This window comes from Solea solea, chromosome 13 (assembly GCF_958295425.1).
Source record: "Solea solea chromosome 13, fSolSol10.1, whole genome shotgun sequence".
In the NCBI taxonomy this organism is placed as follows: domain Eukaryota; kingdom Metazoa; phylum Chordata; class Actinopteri; order Pleuronectiformes; family Soleidae; genus Solea; species Solea solea.
Genome location: NC_081146.1, coordinates 8,330,547 through 8,344,155, shown reverse-complemented (window position 1 = coordinate 8,344,155; position 13,609 = coordinate 8,330,547). Strand labels below are relative to the sequence as shown.

Here is a 13,609-nt window from a genome sequence, read left to right as displayed (position 1 = left end):
GCAATAATCATGATGCTGGAGGAGAGTTCCTGCCTCCACACACACAGAAGAATAAACACCACAGGAGATGAATGTGGTCAAAAAATATAGTTTTTATCAAGAGGGAAGCATGGAATGGTTTTACTGTCACTGCCTGGAAAATATTAACAACATAATATTAACATTATTATTATTAATTAATATGGTCACTAACAGTAAAAATGTAAAGCAGATGCTGCAAAATGTTCATGTAAAGGTGACAAGAATAGATACAGAAAAAGCAATTCTTTTCTTGTGTGTCATTGAGTGAAACTGTAGTCTGCTGTGTGAAATGTCACTGTGCTCATGTAAATAGAAAAGCATGCAGAGAACCACATTAACTGGTTTCAGTTGCATAAGGTGCAAATTAAAAATATGTTATGTTTCAGTGACCCTAACCCAGCTGTGTGTCTTGTGCCTTTGCAGTTTACAGGCTATATTTTCCCATGTAAAATGCACCTGTTGACCTAAAATGAATTGGATGTTTGAAAAGTCAAAACAATCTAAACAATTTGGGTGAATTTGAAAATAAGGTCAGAAGGCAACAAGAGTTTTGAGAGATAAAGTCACCTTGACATTTGACCACCACCAAATTCTAATCAGGTCAAGAGGAAGTGTGCCAAATTTAATCACATGTCTTGTAAGTATTGTTGTTTATCATATCACGCTCATAAAAACATGAGGACACAGTGACCTAACCACCAGAACCAGTTCATGCTTGACATACAAAAGGCAAAAAAAAAAATCTTCCTCACAAGAAGAATGGGACCAATAAGTAAGATAAGATAAGTTAGTGAACGTCACTTGGGAGTGCTTTGGAAAACTACTGTAAAACATTGTAGTAACAATGAGTATTGAATGAAGCTGAATAAAGCAGGGTGATTCTGATCACGACAAATTATTTCACAATTAAGCTTTAGAGATTCTTTTAAATGAATGCTTCTGACAGATGTCAGAAACAAAATGCAGTTAATAAATAATTTATTAATGATGAATAATTATTATTATTGTAAAGAGTACAGGTATTAGTGTAAACAACGTTATTGGACAATCAGCATCTCTCTCTCTCTCTCTCAGCTGCCTCTGCCTGTATCCTGGCTGGGTTATGAAGGGGGTACATATAACGTACATCCAGTAACGTTTAGAAATGTGCAGCTTTTAGTTCTAGTCCATTTTGCTGTGTGGTGAGCGACTCCTTGCCACTGATTATGAAGAGAGGGGAGATGTTCTCCGGGGGATCTGGGTCAGGCAGGTGCAGCTCGATGAAGATCATATACATGAAAGTTCCTAAAACACCTCCGATGAATGGACCCACCAGAGGAACCCAAAACCAGTAGTTGTAACAACTGGAGAGCAGATTAACAGGAGAATTACTTTATGTGTGTGTTCTTCTGAGGCGGCGTAGACTTGCCTGGTTATCTTATCAAGTCATTAATGTTTTTCATTAACATTGAATCAAACGTGAATGTGTGAAAAGATCACCTGTAGAGCGATTTCAGTCTGTTATGTTAATTTTTGGCAAACTTAACATTAACCACAACAGCTTCACAAGGACTGTTGCCCTAGCGACTTGTTTGACATTTGTCTGCCAGTGACGAGACCGCCTTTGCTGAGTCCGAATCAAGACCGAGTCTTTGAAGGGTCGAGACCGAGTCGAGACCGAATCCGTTGGTTTTCAAATACAGTCGAGTCCGAGTCAAGACCGAGTCTTTGAGGAAGCAAGTCCGAGTCGAGACCGAGTCCTTTAGAAGTCGAGACCGAGTCGAGACCAAGACCATAAAAACATGTCAGTTTTCATATTCATGATTTAGTATCACCCCAGTTAATAATCAACAGTTAGGCCTACAGACTAAGCTAGATTGGGAATTGTTTAGAGGAGCAGTCTTAATGTCTTAATATGGACTATGCTTTTACTATCATTAAAAAAATCCCTACCACATGCATCATCATCTGCCTATTTTTATAAACTGCTTCAACAGTGCTGATCTGTCATCAACATGTTAAGCCCACCCTGACTTTTTAATCATAGTTAGGACATAACATGAACATAAAAAAATGCGTTGGTCTGAAATTACGAGTTCTTCTCCTCCCACTGTGGTCCGAGTCCGAGTCAAGACCGAGTCTTTGAAGGAACGAGTCCGAGACGAACCATGAATCATGAGCAAGAATCAATGAAAGCTGCTGTGAACTGATTACATTCATTCATCCATTCATTCATCGTCTACCACTTTATCCTCCACATGAGGGTCGTGGGGAGCTGGAACCAATCCCAGCTGACATAGGGCAAAAGGTGGGGCACACGGTGGACAGTCCATCACAGGGCCATAGAGACAAACAACCACAGCTATGGTCAGTTTAAAGTGTCCAATTTAAGTCTAATTTAAGGAGGAAACCCACGCGCACACAGGGGGAGAACATACAAAGGCCCTCGATCAAATTGGGATTCAAACTGGTGACCTTCTTGCTGTTAGGCAACACTGCTGGCCACTACTCCAACATGTATGACATAAAGATGATTAACAATCACAACCCAATTCACAATGCAATTTGATCATACGTTTGTATTTTTGCTGCCACTTCTGCAACGATTAATAAAAATATAAATCGCCAGCCATTTCTGAAACGATATCAAATTTCATGCATACATATTAAGTCAAAAAAAAAATTCAGTAAGTTGATTCGGTAAATTGATGAGATTGATTCTCCTGTGTCCCATTTGTGAGTAAGGACCCATAATTTGATGACTGATGGAGCATAGAGCATCATATAGAGCATTGTTATAATTACATTATGGAACCAGCATGAGATTATGATCTGAACCTCGGCAAGCTGACACATCATGTCCCCTTTGTACACGCAGGTCTGATAAGTCTGATAACTGCAGACATTCATGACGTCATGATCAACACAAAGAGCTAAAATAAAGTCAAAATCCCGTCCATTTCATATAAAACTAAAGCTGATTGTGAATTGTGCAGCTGCATTAAGCACACCACCAAATATTTAATGTTTCCTGATTCGTGCTTCAAAGGTATCAATGTGCACATTGTATGTACACAGGTCATGTAGTTATATATAAGATAGGACACTTACGTGAAGACTTCAGTGCCCCAGCCTGCAGTCAGAGTAAACAGGCGTGGCCCAAGGTCCCGAGCAGGATTTATTGCACCACCGCAGTTACCCGACATTGACATGGAGATCCCCAGGACAATCACTGCCACCACAGCAGGAATTAGCTCTGGCGGAGCCGGGGTGTTTCTCTTTTCGCCCAGACACAGGATGCACAACATGAGCATGCCGGTGGCCACCACCTACAGTAACGACAAATCCAGAAATAGTTAGAAGAACATTAGCTGAGATGCTCCCTAGACTTTACACCAATACCCCCAACTGACCTGATCAAGGAAACTTCTGCCCAAAGTCATGTATTCTGTAGGATATGTGGCAAATATAGACGCCGTCTCATTTGGACCGTATACAGTCAACACTCCTCCACTGAAATGCATGATACCATCTAAGAATGAAAGTGGAAATCATCAAAACAAATTAGTATATATATGTATATACAGTATGTCAATGATTTAAGCACTCAAGGTGGTGGAAAGACAAACCATAGTAGATCATGTAGACAAGCCCAGATGCCACATAAGCCCCCAGCAGCTGTGAGAGGCTGTAGGGAACCAGCCTTCCCCAGGTAGCTTTGCCCACCACACAGAAACTCAGAGTCACAGCTGGATTCAGATGAGCTCCTGGAGAGGAGAGGAAAGTAAATTGCAATGGGAGAGACTAGAAGGTCATGTAATCTCAGATTATTTGCAGTCATTTAGTTTCTTAGTTGAGAAGACTGATGCTTAAGGAACACATAAGTAAAAAGTTTAGTGCCAGTGATTGGTGTGATACATAGACTGTTCAAATCAGTGCTGCAAGTGTCATAACGCAACAAAGTGGACACTGATGTCTGTTAGTATGATTTTTACCTGTGATGCCCTTGGTGAGGTACATGGCCGACATGACTCCAACAGAAAAGGCCATGTTGACCGACAGAAACTGGCCTTTAGTCTCGCCGCTGGTCTTCACCTGGGCTGCAGCAGAGCAGCCAAAGAGCTGCGACAAGAGGGACAGAGGTCAGGTTAATACAAATAATAACATTCTGTGGTTAGTCTGTCCTTATTATTCATCATAAGCAAATGGCATTGCACAACACAAGTCCCTGGTGACCGGATGTTATAAACACAAACATTTCTTAAGAGATATCACAGGCTCAACAACTCAATAAAGATGAATGATTAATTCAATAATCAACCTTTATGACAGTGTGAAGCAGCACTGAATAACAAGTAATACAAATAAAATAGTTCAGTGAAAGGAAGACCAGTGAAATGAGGCCATGTGAACTGCCATGACAATCATAACATAAAAGGGTGTTATTATAACAAGTTAAATAATTACATTTTTTTATATTTATTAATTAATTTATTCATAGGAGAAGTTGAAAGTCTGAGTCTAAAACTGTTGTATGTAAAATAAATAATCAAATGATCAGAAAGAGAGATCAAAAGTATTTCATTACAATAACCTAATGTTCTGTAGTTTTCATATGTTGCTGTACTCTTGCAGTGGTGTTTTTCATTTTCCTTATTATTCATTTTTTAAAGAAATCCCTATGTAACATGCACTCAAACTATTCAAAAACTTAAAAAAAAAACACACAAACCCAAACAAGTTGAATTCAAGAGAATCTAGGTCATTACAAAAGAACTGTTTACTATGAAGCCAATGCCTTCTTGGCCAGGTCACTCTTGAAAAACAATGGTTAAATACCTGGTTAAAGTAAGGATACTAATTGTATATATTGTATGCAAGTACATATACACAGTACCTGTACTCTGAGACATGAGTGTCACTTACCAGCAAAATAAAAGTTCCCAGAAATTCAGCCATACACTCTCGCACCAGTGCATTTCTCACTCTTAGTGAGCGTAGCTTCATCATGGCTGGAGTAAAAACCAAATCCTTCTTCTTATCACAAAATGAACTCTCCTGTGTTGTCAAACAGACGAGTCCAGGAGATGAAGGTTTTTATGATGAGCTTCCACCTGAGTGTGTGAGGACCTGTGTACTGTATCCCAGCTCTCTGCTTTGTTTCCCCACAGCTGGCCAAACACTCTTACCCATGTATTTGTCTGTAACACCTCCGGATAGGCTGCTGCAGAGTGTGTGATGCACCTCCGCTGTTAGGGGTTTCTTATATGAACAGAGGCCATAAACAGTCGGATTATGTGTTAACAAGAACTGACAGAGGGCCATAAAGCAAATATATAGATATACAGTATATACAGTAGGATGATACCTGGTATTCATCAAGATAGTTCCACATCTTCATGACAAATAACCGCGTCTCTATGACTACGACTGTGTGTCTCACATAGGGGAAACTGAGATTGGCAAATGATCTCCATAAATAAAAATGTAAAGATAAATGTAAATGTATGTAAACATAAAAGAATAGATAAAAGATAGTTTCTTGTGAAGTCTTAGATAAGAATGTTGATAAGGAACACCCATCTTTTCATCACCCTGATTGAACTCTGTACTGCTACTAGATTATAACATCACAGATAATCAGAGACACACTTGACCGTGGAAGGAAAATCTTCCACATCACACGAAGATATGACTGTAAAGCAGTGACTGATAATAGATATGATATAATATGATGTGAGTCGTCTGCCCTCTGCTGGACATAAGTATAACAAGCATCGATTTGTTAGGATTTATTTAAAAACAAACAAACAAAAAAAAAAGCTAAATACTGTCTAAATGCATTTGGCAATGTATTAACAATATGTTACAACATGTATTTAAATGTACAGTGTGACACTATGACTTTTTAACTGACCATGAAAACTATGTGAATAAAAGGTGGCTGCTGTGGTAAATACAGTATTTGATTTGATCTGATAATAGTGCATTTTAATTATGATACATACTGTAAATATCACAGACCTTGAGGTAGATGTGATCCTGTAACAGAGAGAACAAAATCCACAAACTTTTGGCCTTCAGGATCCTGTTTCCTTCAGGGCTTAGTCATACAAATGATGTTAACAAATTGTTTTAATGGCACAAATAACCTACTGTGGGTGATTTATGTAACACTCAAAGCCACAGTGTGTCATGTTTCTCATAAACTTAAAGTCTCTTTTTTTTTTTTGTCTTTTTTCAGTTTGTCAACATTCCCTGAAATTTACTGTTGGCAAAGGGCTTTGGTTTCCAGATGTTTCAGTGGGCGGCGTAGCACCACGTCCACAGGCCCGGGGGGGAGTTTTCTGATCAGAGTCCAGGCTTCCAGGCGCCTCATCCCCACCATGCTCATACCTTCAATCTCTAGGATCTCATCACCAGGACACACCTTATCAAGAGGACCGCCTGGAAGGACAACAGAGACATGTGTTATACATTAAAAGCTCAATTATGTGCATGTTTTTCAACATCCAGACTTAATGTATCTCCACTTCAATTTGAATTACAAGCACAAGGTGCTCTTGTAGTTATAATCATGTAGTCATGAGCACATCTGTGCCACCAAACATGCTGTGAGAATTAGATAAAAAGAGATTTATAAACAAAATGTTAAACAAATATCTCACAGCTTATTTGTAATACAACAAAATATTAAATCACATGTAAATAGTTTGGATAATATACCAGAAAAAAATTAAATAAACTTAAACTGTGCAGTATAAGTCACTCTGATGGCAGCTACAATTCATATGATGCATGTATGAAGCTAAATTAATATGCATTTGTGATCTATGCGCTTCTGTTTATTGAGAATCTTTGGGACACCATCATCAAATTAAGACATTTCTACTTTTGCTAGAATTAATATTTCTTTCTAAAATATCAATTAATAAACACCGAGATAAAAGATTTTATATAAGGTGGGCTATAGGATGATATAGGCAGTAAAACAGCAGAGAATATTCCATACATTTATACCATTGTTCATGTTGCAAATCGATAAGAGAGACATTCCATCAATGTGATTCTTTCTGGCTTTTAAGTTATTAGACTAAAACAAACAGTCTTGTCTGTTAATGTTAGGGTTTGACAGTATGTCAAGTGTCACATTGAAAAGGCTTATCAATCTCTTTGAGGGTTTGGGAAAAATCGAAAACAACTATGCATTTCATCTCTCACCCTGGAAGACCCTCTGTACAGTGAGGGGTCTGTTTCCCAGATTGGATCCTACACCACCTTCCAGACTGAAGCCCAGGTCCCTGTCATTCTTCTCCAGGCGCACGCACATGTCCTCACCTGACAGGAGTGGAAACACATACACAAACAGCATCTCACTTTACTGCAGATTTTGAATTTGATATCTTACATTCATACCTTAACCTAGACCCAAATCCTTACTGTAGCTCTACTTAAGTCTCACCTGCCTCAGCGACGTGAGTCTGTGTCGATCCCTGAATACTTGTCTGCACTCCACTCTTTGAGACGTCACTAATATCTCCCCTCCTTAGGACCACCACTCCCATCTCACGAGTCTTAGCCCTCCTCAGCACCCTTAGAACCTCCCAGTGCGCGTGTCCAGACAGCGCTGTGCCGTTGATTGACAGCACCTGGTGTCCTTGCCTTATAGAGCCTTCCTGAGCTGCCACACCTGAGTGAAACACCTTGTGGACCTGAAAGACGGAAACACACTAATGATGAGACTGGGGACAATGTTTTTGGAAAATCATTTTCAGGAGAGAGACAAAAAAGAAGTGCTTCCTCACAGTGACTGGCTTGTTCTGGTCCACGCCTCCTGCCACGCTGAAGCCCAGACCCACTCCCATCTCCTTATGGAGGACAACCACCTGCACTGCATCATAGTCCTGCGAGCGAGAGAGAGACAGAGAGACAGAGAGACAGAGAGACAGAGAGCGAGAGAGAGGATTGATGAAAAAGCTGGAGATGAACTCACAGAATCAGCTTTAATATCATTTTCTTTGGTTTGTCAAAATGTCCACAATGTGAACTGGAGATACCTGAAGGTAAATTATGACTATACATAATTCCAGTTTGAGATATTCACAATTTACAGTGATTCTGTTTATTGACAATTTTTGAAACACCTTCAGTCAAACCCCATACACATGAATGGAAAAAGTCACATAATTTGTCTTAGGGAGAATGAAGTTGTGAATATCTGACAATACTGTACATGACAATTATGGATGGTAAGAATGTCATTGTGGATATCTGAAAGTTTTGACAAAGAGGAAGTGAATGACAGATATATTTACCACACATTCATACTAGCTATTTAATGTTAAAGCTGTAGTTTGTATCTTTTAAATATAAACAAATGTCTCTTACATTCAAACCACTGTCAAACGAGTTCACACAATGCTGATTAACTGATCAACTCCACATGACTCTCAGCAAAGCAGTGTTCTGTTTTTGTGTCACCGTTTACGGTGTTTAAAAGCGCCATTGAAGTGAAACTTCTAAACTCACAGTTGGAGGATGACTGAAAACACCAAGAGGCGTCCATGAAGAGTTTGAGAAGTGGATTCTACTGCTCAAAATAAACATGCAGTCGGACTTCACAGGTCTATTTTAATCACAATCACAATTTTAGCTTCTCATGAACGTGACTGTCCATTATTGTAAATGTGAAGCAAATCAAATATTCCCTAAAACCAGTGTTTCTTAATGGTGGACCCCTGTCCTGCATGTTTAAGATGTCTCCCTGCTCCAAATCAATAGGTCATTATTGGGCGTTTGCAGAGATCGGGAAAGAGCTGAATCTGGTGTGTTGGAGCAGGGAAACATCTAAAACTTAAACAACTATCTGCTTGTGCCAAACACAACACAGCTGCTGCTGTTTGTGCAACATGCAGCTCCAAGTGTTGTGCATGAAGTCTGTATGAGAAACACTACCTTATACAACAACTCACCAAAGCACTCATTTCCGGCAGAAGGTTGGAGCTGTCTTTGTGTGTGTGTGTTTGTGTGAATGTGTGTGAGTGAGGGGTGCAAGGGGAGAAAAGTAATATCATTTTTGGTTTGCCATAAGAGAGACTATATGAGAAAAGCCACCTGTTCATAGTAATATTAACTTTGGTTTGTGGTAAAAACTGCTGCACATCATGTAAACGTGACTATACCTGCTGACTATTGTCCCCGAGGTTCCTCACGTCCTCCAGCAGCTTGTCAAGCTCTTCATTGGGCAGCACTGACACATAGGAAAGGGCAGACACGTCTGAGCTCAGAGAAGCGGACCGTCGGCCTGTTGGTTGCCACTCATCACTGTCATTTTCTGACTCATAGTCAACCCCCGCAAAGTTATACAGGTCTGAAAGACTGCAGGGATAAAGGGAACTTGTTGAGGGTAAAAAAGGACACATGGAAATGATCATGTGGTTGATTTTGACAGGACCTACCTGACACTGAAGCTCTTTCGATCGGACTGGCTCATGTTGCTGGTGATGGTCACAGAAGACTCTCCAGAATCTGAATCATAATTTGAATCTTCATCCTTTTGCGTACTTTCATCGTCGTCATCCCCGTAATCTTCTTTTGCATTCCAGACCTTAATCGCTGAGTTCAATCCAGCGACCCAAGCATCGAGGTCCAGTGCCTGTTTCTTCCCCTTCTGGTGTGCTGTGCTGTCCGCTGGAGAAATGAAATCGGGGAGGTTGATGAGGATGGAGGAGGCGAGGGGAGGAGAGAGAGTTGGGGAGTCTGGATCGGGAGTTTGTGCTGATTGTGTGAGGCCTGAGGAACTGTCACAGGTATCAGCCATGGGAAAGGAGTTTTCTTGGTGTGTGGCAGGTGAAAGAAAGGGTGAGTGGTTGGGTGTGTTTGTTGGAGTCTTGTCATCATCATCAGCAACAGATGAAGTCAATATACGTTTCTGCACACTAGAGGAATTGGCGCTGGAATCAGGCTGAAGCAGATATGTTGTATCACTGGCTTTTTTATGCTTCTCACCTGCTTCCTCTGGGCTTGAGACTTTTGAGAAATCGGTCTCATCTATGTAAATATTTCTACGATTCGTTTGAGCTCCTATGTTTAGAGGAATTCTGAGTGTACTCTTAAGTCTGCAATATTTGCCAAAATCTTCAGATGGGTTTTCTGCGCAATCCTTTTCTTTTCTTTCATTCACAGCCAAATCATTCCCTTTGCTCTCTTCCCTTCGTAGTCCAACCACATCCTCTGATATAAACCTTTCTAACAGGTACTTCTTTCCTGCTCCTAAAACCTTCTCTTCCCCTCCCTCTCCCAATACCTCCCACTTATCTCTCAGTCCACCTATTGCTTTGGCTGATCCACTCTTCTTCACTCCATCATGGGTCCTTAAGTGTTGTGTTGGCACAGAGAAGGCTCTTCTGGGCACCTGGAGCTGTCCTGCTGATCTCTGTGACAGAGCCTCAAACTGATTGATCTTATTCCTCACACTCGCTATGGAGGAAACCTCTGATGAGTTCTTCTTCTCTATCGCTTTGAGTGTAATTTTACTTGGACTTGAGTCAAATACATCATCCGGGATATCACTCTTCATTTCACTTTTTTCTTTTGTGCCAGAATCTGTTTCTTTTGGTCTATTTGTCTCAATTTCTTCCTTTTCGTAGTTCACCGTGCCTTGATCCACACTCTTGTTTGCTTTGAAATCAAATGACTCTTTAAAAGGCACTGTTTCCTCTTCTAAGACACAGTTTGTGTCAGGAGTTGCTCTAATCCCTCCCGCAGCCCTGGCAGATCTAATCTGAGCTGCTACAGTGTTCCTACTCCTTGCCCTATCCAGAGACCTTGTGCCTATGTCTACTAACCCTTTACCCTCCCAGGTAACTGCACTTGCCTCTGAATACCTGCTCTGGACTTTCCCCTGCCACAGTCCCCCTGACAATCTCCTGCTTCTCCCTGGTGAAAGTAAACTCTCTGTATTGGACGTGTCTTTTGGAGGTGTCCAGCTGTAAGACTTGATGCTTTGAATTGGGCTGAGGCTATTTTTCTCTCCTGCTGAGAAACGCCTGGGGAAGGTTCCGCCGCCTCCCCCCTCAAATGACCTCCACTTTGAAGAAGTAATGGATTCTGTTACAGTAGTGGGGTATTCTCTTAATGTGTTGTAATCTTCAGCTTTACTAAAACCAGCAGACCCATAGAGTTTCTCTATCCGCTCCAGTATGCTCTGACCTCCTGTCGGCCCAAAGGAGGTCTCTGTGAGAGACTGGGACTTCAACCTGGAGGGGAGGGAGTGACCCCGACTGACTCTTTCCAGAGTCTGGTTTAGGGGACTCACCGGGCTTTTCTCTTGAACAGCATTAGTTCTACCTGCAGAGTTGTAGACTTGCATTGAAGACATCCTGCCCCTCACAGTTTCAGCTCCCATCCTTCTTTCATCTAAGCCTCCTGCCAGAGTATTCATGCCATCTCCTCTTGTTGTGGGCAGTATGTCAGTCCTGCGGCTACGAACAGGACTTCTGTCCTCTCTCCTCCAATCTAAACTTTTACTTCTACTAGTCACGTTAGATTTCCTCCACTCTGTCCTGCCTCGGCTTATAAATGCAGAGTTTTCACCTGTTATCATTCTGTCTCCTGTGCCATTCTGCTTTAGCTTGAGGGACATTCCTTGGTCTGATGTTTCCTTCATCTCGTGCTGACCTCTGACATTGCTGGCTTGATATCTTGTTATTCCGTTCTCCATGTTTGTAAAATGTGCTCCAGAGTTTGTCCCATACGTCTCCTTTTGTCCCATTTCTTCATCACCCATTTTTTCCTCCTCAGAAAAACCTCTCTGTCTCCTAAAACCTGGCTTGCGAGAGAGACCATATGAGGGGGAGCTGGCTGAGCGGACAGTGAAGCGCGCTTCTGTCCGCCTGTTGCACTCATTCTCTGGAGTAGGGAGAAAGGACACTTCCATTGTTTGAGGGAAAAAAAGTTAATGACCTCCTGTCAAGTGCCAAATCCCAAAAAGAGAGAAGATTGAGCTTGATATTTATGCAAATCCAAGCAACTGTCGTTTAGACTGCAGTCTGGAGGCAGTTCATCTGACAACTGCAGTTCAGAATGTGCAAAAGACAGTGAAACTATAGCATAATTACAGTCCTCTTGTGGGGTTTCTTGCACAGAAACCAATTTTGTATCAAAAAAGGTTGATCTTTCAGTGCTGCTCTTGATGAGTCTCTGTGTTGTGGTCTAGAAGTGATGGCTCTCCTGGGTTTCTCTTTTCGTTGCCATGTCCACAGGAGTCTTCAGTTCCCCAGCGAACAGCTCCCATTGCCTGCCAAGCACAAAAAAGTAAATTTCCCTACACCAGGACAGGATTGGGCTGGAATGTTTTGATATGTGGATTGTGGTGACCGTGGCCACAGTCAAAACAGAATCACAGAGTGGTGAAGAACAACAAACACTGTATGATATGCAAGGCATTGGGAAGAATTAAAATTGTGGAAATTGGATAAACAAAAATAGAAAATATTGGACATGACAAGCAAGAGAACCAAAACACTGCCGTGTGTTCACTTCAAACTGTAGTAAGTGATCTAATTTTGCACAATATATTCGCTGGATAAGGCAGTATTCACAGAAAAGTAGCTTTCTGAGCTCTCTTTGTTGTACACACATATCATAAAGACTGTTTACTTAAGTAACATATTCATGCCTTCCTGTTCGCGTCAGCTTAACCTGAACCAAAAACTGGAAAAACTCACCTAACAGCAATCCACTGTGCAAAACACTGTATTAAGTGTAGTCTCTGTGCAGCGTGTATCAGTCGTACAGGCAAAGAAATTAGCAGCTGACTGAAGAAAGCTGACGTACAAGCGGATTCACATGAAATGATCAGATAAGATGACCAAAGATGACGGCAGAGTTGCTCTCATTTACATACAGCAGCAAAGAAAGAGACTGATAGTGTTACAGATGGTGGACAATAGCACACGAGAGATATCACAGTATAGTGCCACACAACAGTGAAACTGTCTTCTGATCATTCATCGAGTCACCTTTAGGATCCAATCATCCAACTATTGACATCAGTCATCAGTTGTTTACTGCACAAACACAACAGGGCAGAGCGATTAGATAAGAACCTCTTATATAGGTTTCAAAACAATTTCATGAAGTCCAGGTTACGACATGTGTCTGTGTTGCTTTCCAATACAGGTGAGCCCGAGTGTCAGTTTACAGAAACACCTGTTCTGCTAGGTCACAAAGCCTCCCATCTGGGTAACCCGGGCAACACCGTGCACTTTACTTTAAACTACTTAAAATAAATAGCAAGAAAAACACGAGTGCAACTAGACGTTGGTGAAAAATACACCAATCTACTCCAAGTACAGCTCTTTCATCCATTCACAAAACTCCCCAACACACCATATGCCTTACCGTTTGTGTTGACAGAGGTTCACAACGAAGGCAGCGCACTGCAATGACATCAGCTCCTCACTGTCTTTGTGTCTTTTTCTCTTTCCTTTAGCTATGCATAATGGACTGTGTACAGTGACACAAACCTGCCACACTGGTTTGTCGCCTCTCTCTCTCTCTCCTTCTCTCTCTCTCTCCCTCTCCTTTTTCTCTCCTCCCCCTCCTA

General features: G+C 41.3%; 2 protein-coding genes across 2 annotated transcripts; both read right to left on the bottom strand.

Moving 5' to 3' along the window:
* Positions 1-866: 866 nt before the first annotated feature.
* aqp10a (aquaporin 10a) lies at positions 867-5,358 on the bottom strand. Its single transcript, XM_058648294.1, has 6 exons — positions 4,927-5,358; positions 3,996-4,122; positions 3,630-3,767; positions 3,414-3,532; positions 3,112-3,329; positions 867-1,364 (listed from the first exon to the last, which is right to left on the bottom strand). The coding sequence occupies exons 1-6, from the start codon at positions 5,008-5,010 to the stop codon at positions 1,160-1,162; spliced, it is 891 nt and encodes a 296-aa protein (XP_058504277.1). The 5' UTR covers positions 5,011-5,358; the 3' UTR covers positions 867-1,159.
* Positions 5,359-5,777: 419 nt separating this feature from the next.
* On the bottom strand, positions 5,778-11,949 carry si:dkey-92i15.4 (uncharacterized). The gene is made up of 6 exons (XM_058647342.1): positions 9,459-11,949; positions 9,183-9,378; positions 7,806-7,904; positions 7,463-7,712; positions 7,222-7,338; positions 5,778-6,447 (listed from the first exon to the last, which is right to left on the bottom strand). The coding sequence occupies exons 1-6, from the start codon at positions 11,936-11,938 to the stop codon at positions 6,266-6,268; spliced, it is 3,324 nt and encodes a 1,107-aa protein (XP_058503325.1). The 5' UTR covers positions 11,939-11,949; the 3' UTR covers positions 5,778-6,265.
* Positions 11,950-13,609: the final 1,660 nt, after the last annotated feature.